We start from the raw sequence: 16,776 nt of genomic DNA, 5'->3' as shown, positions 1-16,776 counted from the left end.
ATGAACCCTTCAGCACTCCAGAATCTCTATCAGGTACAGAAGCGTCTCCTCACCAGCACTGGCTACTGAGAACACATCAAAACTGTCCTCTGCTCCCTCTTCTGCCTTCCAAAGAGAACACTGAATCCAGTTCAAGCTTTCACATCTTACCTTCAAGACGCTCAATGGCCTGGGCCCTAGGTATCTAAAAGATCAATTAAACCTCCAGGATGAAGATCATAGCTGACCATTTCCTTCTTCTGGAACAGTAAGGGTAAAGTTTGCCTGTGTAGGAGACGGAGCTTTACTGGTGAGCAGTTTGAGACTGGGGAATAAACTTCCTCAGTAAAAGTACACGGACAAACCTCACCAATTCCGCCTCAAGTGCAAGGTGCATTTCTCTGACCTGCTGTCTCAAACACACACACACACACACACACACACATATATATATAGAAGGCAATACGCGTGTACATTTATATCTTTTTAAAGTAAATCCAATACAAGACGCTCCCCTGTATACACATCTCCTCCTGGGGATAGGATGAAAGAGTTGGTTAAGTTACTTAGTGTGTTGCTGGAAAGTGCTGAAATACTACATGGTGCGCATGTTATAAGAATTTGAAAGAGGGTGGCTTGTCCTTTAAGGCCAGTGGGCCAGCCAACCCTGATTACTAAGGAGGCATACCTGAGGAGCACAAATCATCTGATTCCCCTACAAGAGCAGCAGGAGGAAGATGGGAGGCTGGCCCTGCAGAGAGAGTTCTCAGGGAGAACAGAAGAGAATCAAGAGGCTGATGAGAACAAATAGACTCCAGCAGGGAAACTTGAAATTTGGGGAGCATGACTACAGACAAGAAAGAACTCGGAGTGACCTGGTATGGAGAAAAATGGATGGACTTGAAAACTTTATTTTTCATGTTTGCTAATTTAATAATCCATACCTTAAGGAGGGCAGTTGTTATTCAGCTTGTCTTCTGAGCTATTGAGGAGCCCAAGAGGGGAAGCTGAGGCAAACTACCTGCAGGGCAACCTATGCCATGAGGGGGCATTAGGGTGATAGCCAAACTGCAAACAAATCTGTGTAGAATAGAATAAAATCTCTGCCCATGAGAATATGGAGGACTTACCATGATGAGCCCCTGTTTGTTTTGCAGTAGGGTGAGTGTGATCCCATACAACTTAATGGACACCAGCTTGGCCATGGACATGTTCCTGGTGCCCCAATCTTCTTTCTCTATGCTGATAGAGAATGGTGTAAGGTCACTGGCATCGGTGCAGGTCTTGGCCAGGATGTAGGTGCAGGTGCCTTGGAAGTCAAAGGGGACCCCGTCGAAAGAGAGGTAGTGGGGATGGCCAGAGGCAGAACAGGTCGCAGATCCAAATGGGTGGCATTTCTGGACACCGTCCACCACCCCGCATTCCTCACCAGCACCACAGGAGAATGCCTTACACACAACCTCCCCACCAGCCTGACACACACACTGCTCCTTGCACGAACCACTCAGGTGGAAGGTCTCCCCGGCCTGGTAGTAAAGTCCCCTGTAGAGACATCCGCACTGAGAAATGGGGACGCAGCGGTCGCCACTGAGAACAAAGCCCTCATCACACACGCAGCCTTCCTTACACTGGGTCATGCATTGCACTGGGGCATAGAGGTTGCTGCACGTCAGATCGCAGCTGCTGCTGCAGAATTCATAGTGACTGTTCGGGGGACAGGACGGAGCTGTAATTAGAACAAAAAGAGAGTTAGCTCATATAATGCGTTAGCAATGTGCACAACGAATCATCACAGAACATGCAATTTCATTTAAGCTCCTAATTTTTTATTTCCTTGGTTTGGTTAATTAACAAAAGGCACCATCTGTAATGGGGTCCCAGGTCTGAAGAACTGGTTGCCACACAGAGGCCAGGAGATAGGATACAGACAATCTCTCCTTCAGTGAGGCTTCTAATTCAGTTTATTGTTTCATTGTTTCACTACTAGCTTTTTGTTTTGAATCCAGGTCAGTAGCGGTTAAAATTCATTCCTAACTGATGACTTGTGTGGGATGAGTTGGTGGGTTCCCAGCCCAGTTCCTAATGGACTAAACATTCCAATTAGTAGCCACCTTGAGTCCCAGCTCTGATTATGTCCCAGTCTCAGAAGGGAAGGCAAGGACTGGACTGGCCATGGAGAGCACACTACATTCCTAGCAGTGTTTCCCTAACCCAGGGTGCAGCTGCCAAGGCCACTACGAGTGCTGTGGGTTCAGCACTCTTAGTGGCCTTGGCAGCTGCACCCTGGGCTAGGGTGCAGCTGCCTGCTGAGAGAGACCATTGTCTGTTAAAAATGTTCTGCAGTGTTTAGATCCACATCTACCAGCCAACAAGAATTAATGATCTCCAAGGGGCAGGCAGCGGTGAACACGGGGGACTCACAGCAGAATTTCGGAGTCCTCCAGGGACGCACCATAGCTCCAGCTTCCTGACATGCCTCGGAATAGCTAGCAACGGCCTGGCAGACGTTACTTTCCTGCCCACTGAGGACGCAATAGCTGTACACGCAGTCTATGAAATATCCATGGGGGTCCACTTTGCTGTGACATCCTCTGAAAGGGCCACTCTTGTATAAGATGAGCCCACACTGCCCTCTGCTACCTCGTTGTTGTTTTTCAATAGCTTCTATACTTGCACATGGTGGTATCGTTACTGCAGAGCATCCTGGGAGGTCGCCCACCTTCCAGCTCTGGCCAAAGCTGATGGGGTTTGGTGCTAGTGTGCCATCCCTCATGAGCATGTCGTCCTCCCTGTCCATGTTAAAATTGCCACACAGACCACACACAGCTCCCGCGTAGGTGACTGGCAGAGTGATCGTGGTACGTCCTGACCACCTGGCATAGGTAACGGTGAGACCAAAGTCTGTCTGGATCACTGTGGCCCAGCCCTTTCTATACATAGTGATTTTCTTATCATCGAGGTTGACGGGAAGGGTAATCAGGAAACTGTTCACCTGTAAAAGCAAGACATAAGGGATATGAAACATTGCTCGCTCGTGGTGGAATCTCTGGTTCCAGCCAGAGTTCTGGCCCATCTACGGCTGCTGAAATCTTCATCCAGGTTGAGCTGCTCCCTCCTCTACAGCCTGCCTGAGTCCCAGCTCCCCAGACTGGGAAGGATCCTCCAACCAGACTTTCCTTTTTTCTGACATTGGCTATTGCTGTTCCCTTCTCTGTGAGCCCCAGCTCTCCAAGTTCCCACATATGCTGGGGGCTATTGACACCTTCTCACACAGATGAAGTGTAACCACATCATCCCAACCCTCTAGCTTCTCCACTGGCTTCCCGTTCACATCAGAATCCAGTTAATATTTGAACTGTTTTCTAAAAATCCTTTCATGCACTTTCTGCAACCGACTTCTGATTTCACAGGCGACTTTCCAGAAATGTTTTAGAGACTAAATGTGATTTCTGAAACTCACCATGATTTTCCCATGGAATTGATTGCTGACCCTGATGTCGGTCTCATAGACCTTGATCTGCACAGGAGCAGCATTGCTTTCCTGGAAGTAGACTTCAAAGTCCACCAGTCCCTCCGCCTTCTTGCATAGGATAGTTAGCTGGTAGCGGCAGGTACCTTGGAAGTTGAATCTCTGTCCAACAAAGGTGGTATAGTGCAGATTCCTTGTCACAGAGCAGGTGGCGTAGCTGGAGGGGTAACAGCCCCGTATGCCGTTCACTAGCCCGCACCTCTCCGAGTGTTTGCACGTAGCAGCCATGCATTCGACTTCTCTAGTGGCTGCATTGCACATACACCATGTCCCACATGCCTCATCAACCCAGAAACTCTCATTGGGGGCATAGGGGCGCCCCTCAAACAGGCACCCACAGCCGACCTTGGGGATGCATTTGCCCTGGCTCAGCACAAAACCATCCTTGCACTGGCAACTTTCCACACAGGGGTCTTGGCAGCTGCTGGGGGCTGACTGGTCCACACACGTGGCTGGGCAGGCTGTTCCACACAGCTGGTATTGGCTGTTCTCCAGGGTGCACTCCATGGCTGGGAAGTGAAGGACCCACAGATTTAACAGCAAACCCTCTCCAAGCAAAAACAATATTTAAAATAGACAGAAAAGGATGCATCTTGTGGGGCTCTGAGAGACCTCAAATCCCAGTGACCTCAACATTGGCTGAGGGTGCTCAGTATGTTGTAGAAGGTGCTTAGCCCCTTACAGGATCAGGCCCATAGTAGGAAAAGTCACTTAAAAACAGCCATCATTTCACCTCAACCATCCATGTGTTATTAGTCAACGTTAGATACTCAAAGGTGACAGGCTGTGATGAAGGGGGGATTGTATGTACTATTTTTATAACCTCTATGTGTGCCTCACTTTTCCCATATGCCTTCTGTGTTACCCAGTGTGTCCAAAATGACTGTTTGCTCTCAGGGCAAGCTAAGGCCATCTCTACATGAGCACTTCTGTCAGCAAAACTTTTGTCACTCAGGGGTGTGAAAAACAACACACACCCCGAGCAACACAAGTTTTGCTGGCATAAGCACTTGTGTGCAGAGCACTATGTTGACAGGTGATGCTTTCCTGCCAACAGAGCTACTGCCACTCATTGAGCTGGTTTTATTATGCTGATGGGAGAGCTCTCTCCCATCAGCATAACGCAGCTACACGAGCGATCTTACAGCAGCACAGGTGTATCGGTGCAGCTGTGCCGCTCTAAGCTTGCTAGTGTAGACATGCAAGTAAAAATCCTTATGAATGTCACTGAGCAGTCTCAGCTGGATGGGTCATTAAAAAAGGACTGGCTGAGAAGGACCCCATAACAGTGGAGAATCCAGAAGTTAATGGCAAATGCAGTCACAAGGACACTGACACTTAGCAATAAACGACTCCGAGGTGAATGGATTTCCCTGCCTCTCAGCAGAGAGGTGGAGCAAAAATCCCCCAGCTCAAGAAGAAAGGACTGGGAAATGTAATGTGGGGAAATAAGGGTTGGCTGCTGGCAGGAGTCGGGGCTCTCACCTGGAGTCTGACCAAAGAGCTCAGACGGAGACCTGGTCTACACTACCGAGTTAGATGGATGTAGGGCAGCTTATGTCAACCTAATTCTGTAGGCGTCTACACTAAAATGTAGCTCCCACCTCTGTAACTCGCTTACTACACTGACTTAATAACTCCACCTCCACGGAAGACATAGCACTTAGGTTGATGTAATTAGGTCGATGCAGTATCTGTGTAGACAATGCATTGATTACACCGACTGTTGCTGCCTTTCAGAAGCCTTCCCACAATGCCCCACACTGACAGTTAAATTGGTGCAAGCGCTCCTGATGAGGACGTGCACCGCCGACGCAAGGAGTAGAGTGTGGACATGTAAAACCAATTCAGTTACTGCTGTGGCTGTACATCACATAACTTAGGGCAAATCTACACACAAAACTACACGGGCACCTTAGCAATACCGTGGACAGACAAGTACTGTAGGTACAATAGAATCCAGGAGCTCTGATTTCCCAATCATTGTTCAATCCCAAGTCACTTGATCACACTCCCTCCCAAATAGGGTTTCCGGGTGTCTGGTTTTTGACCAGAACACCCAATCGAAAAAGGACCCTGGCGGTTCTGGTCAGCACCACTGACCGACCCGTTAAAATTTCAGTTGGTGGTGCAGTGGGGCAGGCAGGCTCTCTACCTGCCTCCATGCGGCTCCTGGGAAGCAGTGACATGTCTCTCCATCTCAGGGGCAGCCACAGGGGCTCCTTGCTCTGCCCCCACCCCAAGTGCCAGCTCCATAGCTCCCACTGGCTGGGAATGGCCAATGGGAGCTGTGGGGGCAGTGCCTGGGGGGTGGGAGCAGCATGCAGAGCCCCATGGCTGCCTCCAAGCAGGAGGGACATATCGCTGCTTCCCAGGAGCTGCCTGAGGTAAGCACCACCCAGAGCCTGCACCCCCATCCTCTTCCCAACCCCCTGCCCCAGCCATGGGCCCCCTCCTGCAACCCAACTCCATGCCCCTGCCCTGAGCCCCCTCCCACACCCCAAATCCCTCCCAGAGCCTGCACCCTGCACCCCATCCTGCACTCACACTCCCTGCTCCACTCCAGGGCCCCTCCTGCAATCTGAACCCCTTGGTCCCAGCCCAGAGCACCCTCCTGCACCCCAAACCCCTCATCCCAGGCCCCACCCCAGAGCCCACACCGCCAGACAGAACCCTCACCCTCACCCCAGCCCCCTGCATCAGCCCAGACCCCCCTCATGCATCCTGAAAACTTCATATATGGCCCCACCCCAGAGCCTGCACCCCCAGTCCAGAGCCCCTTCCCCCTCCCCCTCTTGCACTCCAACCCCCACCCCAGAGTGGTGAAAATGAGCGAGTGAGCAAGGGTTGGGGAGAATGAGTGACGTTGGTGGGGGGAATGGAGTGAGCAGAGGGTGGGGCCTCGGAGAAGGGGTAGGGCAGGAGGCGGGGCAAGGGTGTTCGGTTTTCTGCGATTAGAAAGTTGGCAACCCTACTCCCAACACCAGGGGTACAACCCAAGAGTGCTGAGCCCCAGGCTCCCCAGTCTAACCAGCAGACCATAGACCTTGGCATTCAAATCTGTACTCACGGCATCTGGCCAGCTGCCTCCATTCCCCAATCCTGACCCCCTTCAGCTGGCAGGCATCCGCGTAGGCCTTCAGGGCCTCACACAGGGCCGTCCTGTAGCCATCGTTGTGGCACAGATCGTACACACAGTTGTCCAAGTAGACTCTAGGATCCACCTTGGTGTGGCACTGGCTGAAGGGCCCATCTGAGACCTTGGCTATCAGGCCACATGAGGCCTCCTCCTTGTACTTTCTGGCTATGCTGGCGGCACAGGGCCTGCAACCTCCAATGCAATCGTGCCAGCAAAATTGATCCTCATCTTCCACTGCCCAGCTTTTCCCCAGGGCGGCGACACTGGGAGCCAGGTCCCCATCCGGGGTCCAGAAGTCATCAGAGGGGTCCCCATTATAGTTGCCGCACAGGCCGCATAGGCTGTTGGAGAAGTCATTAGGGACGGTGACCCTCAGGTGGTTGTTCCAGTCATAGGACACCCTGAGGTTGAAGTCGGTGCGGAGGACGAGGGAGGTGCCGCTCTGATAGAGCTGAAGGGCTCCATTGTTCAGGGAGATGGGTAAGTGGGTCCTGGTGTTATTCACCTTTGCAGTGAGAAAGAAAGGGCAAAGGTCACAATCGAGTGCACAGGGTCTTTCATTTACAAAGTGACCTCTTCTCAGATACAATTTTTCACTAGTATTTGCCTATTCTTCAAAATCCAAATATTTTCAGGAGATGGTTCCTTTTTAATGACGTTTGGATGGAAACTAAGCAAATTTCAAAGACTGACCTAGAGCCAGGACTCCATTCCCCTTCCCAGAAATTTTAGTAATTTTTGGTTTTCATTCCATATTGGAATGAAGCTAATTTTCAAATAATTGAAATCCTCTCCCAAAAGGAATTAACTTTCTCCAGCCACCTAGTGGCTAGTATGATGCTATAATTTAATATTGGTTCAGATTTGGGTCCAGATTCATTAAAAATTATGAGTTGGTTCCATTGCTATTGATTGGAATTTTTCCAAACAATTCCAATATTGGACCCGTAATTTCAATATAGCCCATTGTAGATGAAAGGGCTGGCGACAAGAATTGCTGGCAGCTGCTGTAAATGACAGGGACTGCATTAGTTAGAGCAGTTAAGTAGCGGTTCCACTGAAAGAAGGGGCTGCGTTGGTGACAGCTATTAGCAGCATCACTTGAGGGACGAGAGGTCTCTAGGAGCTGACTACAATGTTCCGGGGCTCCTGAGGTACCTCAGGCTGGAGAGGGCTCTGTAGTTCAAAGGCCCTGAGCTGCCTAGATGTGCCTCAGAGTTTCCCCATGTCTTAGAGCTCAGGCATGTCCTCCTGGATCCAATAGTGGGGATTCTCCTCAGGTGGGCTCTCAGAGGAATCCCTGTTACATTAGAAACTGCTGGGGAATTTGCGGAAGGATGGACTCAGTGGAGCTGGGAATTGCCCTGCTCCTGCATGACATGCTGTGGGATATGTAATGACCAAATGTTCACATCTACACTTTATCTGGTGTGTAGATCCTATGTGCTTGTGAGAGAGCTGACAGCTCCCTACACTGAGCCACCCAATCTGCTCCTCTCAGCACAGCACTGTCTAGCGCCAGATTGGGATCAGTGCAACTCTGACGGGACAGCACCCCCAACTGACCCCCCACACCACTCCCTGCCACACAGCACCCGCTAGCGCCATGATGGGCATTGGGGTCAGCACTAACTGCAAGGGGAGAGTGCTCTGTACTTGGTACCCAGACCGCTCCCTACTGCAGAACTCTCACCAATGCCCTGCTGAGCATTGGGCTTAATATTAACTCGGGAGAAAGGTCCTGCTACTGACACCTACATATCTAAATAGTACAGTGTCCCCTATCAAAGTGCTGGTATGTGGGTGACAGCACAGATACAGTGGCAGAGCACCTACTAAATCAACACCTTGGGGTATTTTTTTCAAGGTAGCCTATTTATGTATTGACCATGCCAGATATTGTCTAGCTTGCAATTCTACGTGGAGGTCAGGAGTGCAGTTTCCTGCCCTCTATTTAGTAAAGCCTACAGGGTGGGCATACGAGCAAGGTGACGTGTGCGTCAAGCACTCACCCACACAAAGCCGACCTCAATCCTGGCTGCTGTGACAGTGACTCCATCCACCTGGACAGTCACCGACCCAATGTAGAAGACCTGTGTGTTCCCACTGTTCTTGCTCTTGGCCGTGATGTGGAAGGAGGGCAGGACAGAGTCATCCCTGCAGATCTTAGCCACCGTGTAGTTGCAGGTGCCGTGGAAATCATACACCCGTCCATCGAAGGTGTGGTAATGCAAGTAACCCCCAGCCCAGCACGTGGCCTGAGAGACGGGCACACACTCTGGCTGCCCATTTATCATCTTGCAAATAGTTCCTTCTCTGCAGCGGACCACACTGCAGGATGGCTTTGGAATAACTAATGGGGAAAGACAATAGAAAGACAAGAAACACCAGACTAATCAGTTATATATGAGAGCAGAGAGGGGGCTGAGGGTGGTGTGAAAACCAGGATGAAATTTAGTGTCCTTGGAATCCTACTGCTTAATATAGCCTGTTTGTGAAATGGACCGAATGATCAATTGGTCTATCTATCCCCATACACCCAATCTACCTATCTATCTATCCATCCATCACCATACTCTCTATCTATCTATTCCCATGCACCCTTCACAAATTTCTCACTAGTCCCCTGTTGAGAAAATCCCTGCCTGGGTGACACCTTTCCTAGCGTAGAGCCAGCAAAGCGATCTCCTGTGTCTCCCTCCCACCAATGCCCAGCAGAGGTGGTGCAACCCAGAGGGGCATGTTGTGGGAAGCATTAAACAGGCAAAGGAGAGCAGCTGGGATGTGATGCGCTCTGACACTGCCCAGCTGATTGATGGCCCCTATGGGGCTACAGCCAGTAGGCTCCATTTTGAGCAGCCCCCAGGTTTTAATAAACTCCCTGACAGTTGCCCATCCTACTCCGCTGTATATGCCAGAAGCAGGACACAGCAGACACTCTGATCCAACAAGGATTTTCATCTTTCAAGTTGAAATTCTGTAATATGGCTCATGGTTCATGGCTAAATAAAGGGGAAGAGAAAGTGAAAAGGGTGAGGAGACATAATAAAACTAGAAAAGGAGTACTTGTGGCACCTTAGAGACAAACAAATTTATTTGAGCATAAGCTTTAATGAGCTACAGCTCACTTCATCGGATGCATTCGGTAGAAAATACAGTGGGAAGATTTATATACATAGAGAACATGAAACTATGGGTGTTACCATACACACTATAATGAGAATGATCACTTAAGGTGAGCTATTACCAGCAAGAGAGCGGGGGGGGGGGTGGGAGGTGGGAACCTTTTGTAGTGATAATCCAGGTGGGCCATTTTCAGCAGTTGACAAGAACGTCTGAGGAATAGAGGATGATGGGGGAGGGGGGAATAAACATGGGGAAATAGTTTTACTTTATGTAAAACGAAAAGGAGTACTTGTGGCACCTTAGAGACTAACAAATTTATTAGAGCATAAGCTTTCGTGAGCTACAGCTCACTTCATCGGATGCATTTGGTGGAAAAAACAGAGGAGAGATTTATATACACACACACAGAGAACATGAAACAATGGGTTTATCATACACACTGTAAGGAGAGCGATCACTTAAGATAAGCCATCACCAGCAGCAGGGGGGGGAAAGGAGGAAAACCTTTCATGGTGACAAGCAAGGTAGGCTAATTCCAGCAGTTAACAAGAATATCAGAGGAACAGTGGGGGGTGGGGTGGGAGGGAGAAATACCATGGGGAAATAATGACAGGTTTCAGAGTAGCAGCCGTGTTAGTCTGTATTCGCAGACTGTAATGCATCCGATGAAGTGAGCTGTAGCTCACGAAAGCTTATGCTCTAATAAATTTGTTAGTCTCTAAGGTGCCACGGGTACTCCTTTTCTTCATGGGGAAATAGTTTTACTTTGTGTAATGACTCCTCCATTCCCAGTCTCTCTTCAAGCCTAAGTTAATTGTATCCAGTTTGCAAATTAATTCCAATTCAGCAGTCTCTCGTTGGAGTCTGTTTTTGAAGCTTTTTTGTTGAAGTATAGCCACTCTTAGGTCTGTGATTGAGTGACCAGAGAGATTGAAGTGTTCTCCAACTGGTTTTTGAATGTTATAATTCTTGACGTCTGATTTGTGTCCATTCATTCTTTTGCGTAGAGACTGTCCAGTTTGGCCAATGTACATGGCAGAGGGGCATTGCTGGCACATGATGGCATATATCACATTGGTAGATGCGCAGGTGAACGAGCCTCTGATAGTGTGGCTGATGTGATTAGGCCCTATGATGGTATCCCCTGAATAGATATGTGGACAGAGTTGGCAACGGGCTTTGTTGCAAGGATAGGTTCCTGGGTTAGTGGTTCTGTTGTGTGGTGTGTGGTTGCTGGTGAGTATTTGCTTCAGATTGGGGGGCTGTCTGTAAGCAAGGACTGGTCTGTCTCCCAAGATCTGAGAAAGTGATGGGTCGTCCTTCAGGATAGGTTGTAGATCCTTGATGATGCGTTGGAGAGGTTTTAGTTGGGGGCTGAAGGTGATGGCTAGTGGCGTTCTGTTGTTTTCTTTGTTGGGCCTGTCCTGTAGTAGGTGACTTCTGGGTACTATTCTGGCTCTGTCAATCTGTTTCTTCACTTCAGCGGGTGGGTATTGTAGTTGTAGGAATGCATGATAGAGATATTGTAGGTGTTTGTCTCTGTCTGAGGGGTTGGAGCAAATGTGGTTGTATCGTAGAGCTTGGCTGTAGACAATGGATCGTGTGGTGTGGTCTGGATGAAAGCCGGAGGCATGTAGCTAGGAATAGTGGTCAGTAGGTTTCCGGTATAGGGTGGTGTTTATGTGACCATCTCTTATTAGCACCGTAGTGTCCAGGAAGGGGATCTCTTGTGTGGACTGGTCCAGGCTGAGGTTGTTGATGGGATGGAAATTGTTGAAATCATGGTGGAATTCCTCAAGGGCTTCTTTTCCATGGGTCCAGATGATGAAGATGTCATCAATGTAGAGCAAGGAGAGGAGGGGCATTAGGGGATGAGAGCTGTATTTTCCCACTGTATTTTCCACTGAATGCATCTGATGAAGTGAGCTGTTGCTCACAAAAGCTTATGCTCAAATAAATTTGTTAGTCTCTAAGGTGCCACAAGTCCTCCTGTTCTTTTTACGAATACAGACTAACACGGCTGCTACTCTGAAACCAATTACAACTACTTTACTCACTGCTTGTGCAATCACCCCTCAGGCATGTTGCAATCAGTGACTGTCCTTTACCTTGTCTGATGCAGCCCATGACGCCGTCTCCGATCTGGCAGGTTTCTCCTCTGGAGCAGCTATGGGCTTCGCAGGTCACTCCTTGGGTGGGAACACAGGTGCAACTTTGCTGGCACTCTTTCATCAGGATCATCTGACTGGGCTAAGGGGATGTTTGGAAAAGGGGAAATATTGCAATGGAACTGGAAACAATATTTCTGGCAGTGCTAAACCCAGAACTCTGTGATGAGGTGTATGAATGTGCATATTGTGTCATAACATTATTTCTCTGTCTAAAGACTGTCTGATCGCTTTCTTTGATACGGTAACAAGCCTTGTGGATAGAATCATAGAACATTAGGGTTGGAAGAGACCTCAGGAGGTCATCTAGTCCAACCTGCTCAAAGCAGGACCAACACCAACTTAATTATCCCAGCCAGGGCTTTGTCAAGCTGGGCCTTAAAAACCTCTAAGGATGGAGATTACACCACCTCCCTAGGTAACCCATTCCAGTGCTTCACCACCCTCCTAGTGAAATAGTGTTTCTTAATATCCAACCTAGACCTCCCCCACTGCAACTTGAGACCATTGCTTCTTGTTCTGTCAATGAGTCCTGCCATGAATGCAAGGGATTGGACTAGATGACCTCTCGTGGTCCCTTTCACCCTGTGATTCTATTATTCTAATGGGTTAAGTGCTGGTCTGAGGGCTAGGAACAACACCTAGGTTCTATCCTGCCATCTGCTCCTGGCTCATTGTGTGGCTACGAGCAAGTCACTGCCCGTCTCTGTGCCTCAGTTTCTCCATAACAAGCAAAGTGTGTTTAATCTTCTTGCCTTTTTTGAAATTTTGGGCATTGAGTACTAGCAGAGCTGGGATGTGAGGTTGGATGGGCCAGTGCTCTGATCCATTATAGATAGTCCTATCCCTGACTAGTGTAGAATTTTAAGATGTGTATAAAGCAAAAATTAAATCAGACCCAGACCACTTGAGGCACTACCTTGTAGTATCTCCCCTGTTCAAAGCATCCACAGTGCTCCTGAGTCACACAGCCCTGGCCATCAAAGAAGAAGCCCTTGTCACACTGGCAGCCTTCGGCACAGGTCTCTGGGCAGTCTATGATGTTTCCAGCACAGGTGGCAGTGCAGAGTTCAGCACAGACCTCATAGTGGCTGTTGGCAGGGCAGATCACAGCTTAAAAGAGAGAGGAATAATTATTAGCTGGACAGATCTCATACCACGGGGTAGAGGAAGGAGACATAAAGGAGAGGAGAACAGCACAGGAAGGAAAGGACAAGGACACCTGAGGTTGTTGGTTCACACTGAAAGAGTCTATGAAGAATCCCAGAAGTCTGGAATTTTGTTCCCATAAATGCTGTCTCCCTCTCCCCTTTTGTTCTGCACCCAGCGCACCTTGGCTACCTGAGCTCCATCAGTATCATGGACTTACGGCAGAAGGAGGGGCTCCTCCAGGGCGGGATGGTAACCTTGGCCTCTTGGCAGGATGTCACGTAACTGTGGATGCTCTGGCACAGGACCTGGGAGTCCCCGTTTCCCAGGCACATATCGTACAGGCAGTTGCTCAGATACACACTGGGGCTGACCATGCCATGGCAGGCAGTGAAGGGGCCATCGGGATCTGTGAGCAACCCGCAGTAGTGGCGCTGTTTGAAGACATCCTTCTTCCTCTCCTCACAAACTGGACAGCTGTTCCCACGGCATCTGTCTGCACATGATGCTCCTGTAACCTGGACTTCCCAAGCAGAGCCAAATGCTGCCACATCAGAGGCTGTCCTGCCATTGGGGAGCAGGAACTTGCTGTCCTGCCGTCCACTGTAGTTCCCGCACAGGCCACACGTGTGGCCCTGGTATCGCTGTGGAACGGTGACTCTGGCCTGGTAAACCAGGTCGTAACTCACAATGAGGCCAAAGTCAGTTTGCACCAGGATGTTAGTACCATGCTGATATGCTTGGAGCCGCCTGTTGGCCGTGATCACCGGGAGGTTGTGGAACACCCCATTCACCTGTCCAAGACAGAGCATGCCCCTGTGAGAAGGGGGAGTGAATACTGGGCAAGGGCGGGGACAACGCGTTTTCAGATTCTGCTCTCACTCACACATGGAGTAAACCCAGAATGACCCATGACTCCAGATTTCACTTTGGAATGACTTATCCTCATCTTCCAAGCTTTTGACTTTATTATCCTGGCCTACATCTCTTCTCTCACCTCCCTATCCACCCACCTGCCTCCCTCCTGATCCTCTCTCTTTTCCATCCCTATCTCCTCCATCCATGTTTGGCCCACACCTCCTTATCATGACAACTCCTGCACTCAGAATAGTTTCTCACTTCTTTTCCATCTCCCCTTCTCTCCTAAACCCCACTTTTCTCATGAATCCTTCTCCATTCATCACTTCCCTCCCTCTCCTGTCTGGACCAATTTCCTATATGTCAAGTTCTATTTGTTCCAAGGTAAACTACAGGTCTCTCAGGGGAACTGATCCTGAGATAGATTCTTCAACAGAGGGGCCAATGGAGTTCCCATGGGGAGGAATTTCATCCCATGTTTGCAAAATATAAGGTATGTAGAGGGGGTTCCCAAATAATTAATATTAAAAAAATATGCGGTATGAATCAAGAAGAGAGGCTGAGAAGATGCATCTGAGCTGCAGGACGCTGAGCTTGCCGAACAGAAGCTCTCACATAGCAACATCCATGAGTAATGCTTTCTACCATCTCCGGTTTACTGCTGCGGGAATTCTGCGCCACTCGCACTGCAGAATTTCTGCAGAAATTAATGTGCGCGCAGAATTTCCTTCCTCCCCCCGAAATGGGCTGCAGAGCTGCTGGCCGCCACTAGGGACCACTGGACCCAGCAGAGCCCAGCTCACAAAAAGAAGAAGACCAGCGGGAGAGGAAGGGAGCTGCAGGGTTCCCAGTTCTCAGCAGGCCCTGGAGGAAGGAGGTGTGCAGGAAACTCCATACAAGTCCGGAACCCAGCATCAGGCTGGTTCTCCCTCTGGATCCCTGGGCTCTAAGGGCTAGGAGGAGCGGGTGTCTGGGTTGGGGGAGAGAAACAGGATACTGGATTGTCGTAGGGGTTTTTTTAACTCTGTACTCCTGGTGGAATTTGTATGTGTGTGTGGTTACAGACATACTTGCTGACAGGTATTTTGAAATAAACCACCAAAATAATTGAAATTGGCATGAGTATATAGTGTTATTTTGACAACTAAATATGCAGAATTTTGCAAGATTATAAAATATTGTGTTCACAATTTAATTTTTTGGCATAGAATTTGCCTGCAGTACCAGTTGGCTGCAAGATTCCATCCCATCCTGGCAGAGGATGACCTGGCTTCAGTTATTTACGCCTTTGTCGCCTCTCGGCTGGACTGCAACAAGTGATATAGGTGTGGAAAGAGCCTTCAGCTCCCACTCCAGCTGGTGAAGAATGCTGGAGTTTATCTCCTCAGAAGCACTGTCCACTGTGAACACATCACACCTCTCCTCCACTCGCTACATTGGCCCCCCGCAGAACATCAAATCCCATTCAAGGTCTCAGTCCTTATCTTCAATATATTCAACTGCCTTCCAACAAGGGGAGATACTACGTAATTAATTGGATCAATTTCCATGACAAAGACCCTTGTTCCAAAGCTCCTCAAGGCTTGAGCATAACCTTTGCCACCATCACCATAGCCTGCCTGTGATGGGGTGCTCTCGCCACACCAGCCCCAAAAGGGCAAAGAAAGCTGAGTAAGGAACCAATTACTGTGATAGGCCACACATGAGAGGATTAAGCTGGAGGAGCAACCTCTGACTGGAGGATGAAATTCAGCTGAGTAGGTGTGACCTGGGCTAGTATAAAGCCAGGAAGCTGGCAACAGAAAGGGTGGCAGTGAGAAAGTTTGTGCATTAGAGAGGGAAGGAGGGAACCCAGGGAAGGAGTAGACTATGGCTGCATGTTGTAGAGTCCATGAGCCAGAACCCAGAGTAGTGGGAAGGCCCAGGTTCTCCTACCAGCCACTGACAGAGTGGCATTGCCTGGACAGCGGGTCCAGGGAGACTCTATACCCTGGAAGGAGAAACCACATAGTGACCTGGCCAGAGGATGAGTCACAAAGAGGAAGCTGCAGCTCCTGGAGCAAGAGAGGGGCCCCGGAGTGAGAGACAGGGAGAGACCACAAGGGGAGACATTAGACATGGAAGAGAGCTAATTCCCAGAACAGTCAGAAGGAGGCACCACCTGCAGTGAGTAGAGCACCCTGTGACACTGCCACAATGGCCACTTCTCCAGCGATCATGACATCCGTGACAAGGTTAATGCCATCAATAGAAACTCTCAGCGGCCATAAAGGTTATCAAATTTATTCTCTGTGACAGAATCATTTATGTTGTAGTAAGCACTCTCAGGATCCAGTTGGCCTTTATCTTATACAACTAGTCATTTGCTCTGAGATGCCTTTAATTCGAGGAGATGTGGATATTTGGTACAAGCCAGAGTGGTCAAGTCCCCACCATCATCTAAAATCATACTCAAGTATTGCTGATCCTTGAAGTAGAGGGTATATTAAAGATTGATAAAAGCTTCAGGATGAAGTCTGTGATCAACAGCTTTGCTCCTCTGGCACAACTGGACTTTCACTTTCTACAAATGGGAAATGACTGCCTAGGAAGGAGTCCTGTGGAAAGGGATCTGGGGGCTATGGTGGATTACAAGCTAAATATGAGTCAGTGTAACACTGTTGCAAAAAAAAAAAAAAAAAAAAAACACACACACCACATCATTCTGGGATGTATGCAGGAGTGTTGTAAGCAAGACATGAGAAATAATTCTTATGCTCTATTCCATGCTAATAAGGCCTCAAGTGGCATATTGTGTCCAGTTCTGGGCAGCCACATTTAAAGAAACA

The 16,776-nt window shown here is 49.1% G+C and overlaps 1 protein-coding gene across 1 annotated transcript in view; it reads right to left on the bottom strand.

Moving 5' to 3' along the window:
* The window catches only part of LOC119848109 (IgGFc-binding protein-like), a 111,956-nt gene that overhangs the window by 67,154 nt on the left and 28,026 nt on the right, over positions 1-16,776 (bottom strand). Inside the window, exons 10-17 of the mRNA XM_043502305.1 lie at positions 13,311-13,884; positions 12,861-13,054; positions 11,882-12,023; positions 8,660-9,000; positions 6,579-7,152; positions 3,440-4,017; positions 2,401-2,971; positions 1,110-1,705 (exon numbers count right to left, since the gene is read on the bottom strand). Coding sequence (XP_043358240.1) covers positions 1,110-1,705; positions 2,401-2,971; positions 3,440-4,017; positions 6,579-7,152; positions 8,660-9,000; positions 11,882-12,023; positions 12,861-13,054; positions 13,311-13,884 — 3,570 coding nt within the window. The remainder of the gene's footprint in view (positions 1-1,109; positions 1,706-2,400; positions 2,972-3,439; positions 4,018-6,578; positions 7,153-8,659; positions 9,001-11,881; positions 12,024-12,860; positions 13,055-13,310; positions 13,885-16,776) is intronic.

The sequence above is a fragment of the Dermochelys coriacea genome, chromosome 24, assembly GCF_009764565.3.
Source record: "Dermochelys coriacea isolate rDerCor1 chromosome 24, rDerCor1.pri.v4, whole genome shotgun sequence".
Classification (NCBI taxonomy): Eukaryota; Metazoa; Chordata; order Testudines; family Dermochelyidae; genus Dermochelys; species Dermochelys coriacea.
Note: the sequence above shows the minus strand (reverse complement) of the source record. Positions and strands in the feature narration are given on the sequence as shown.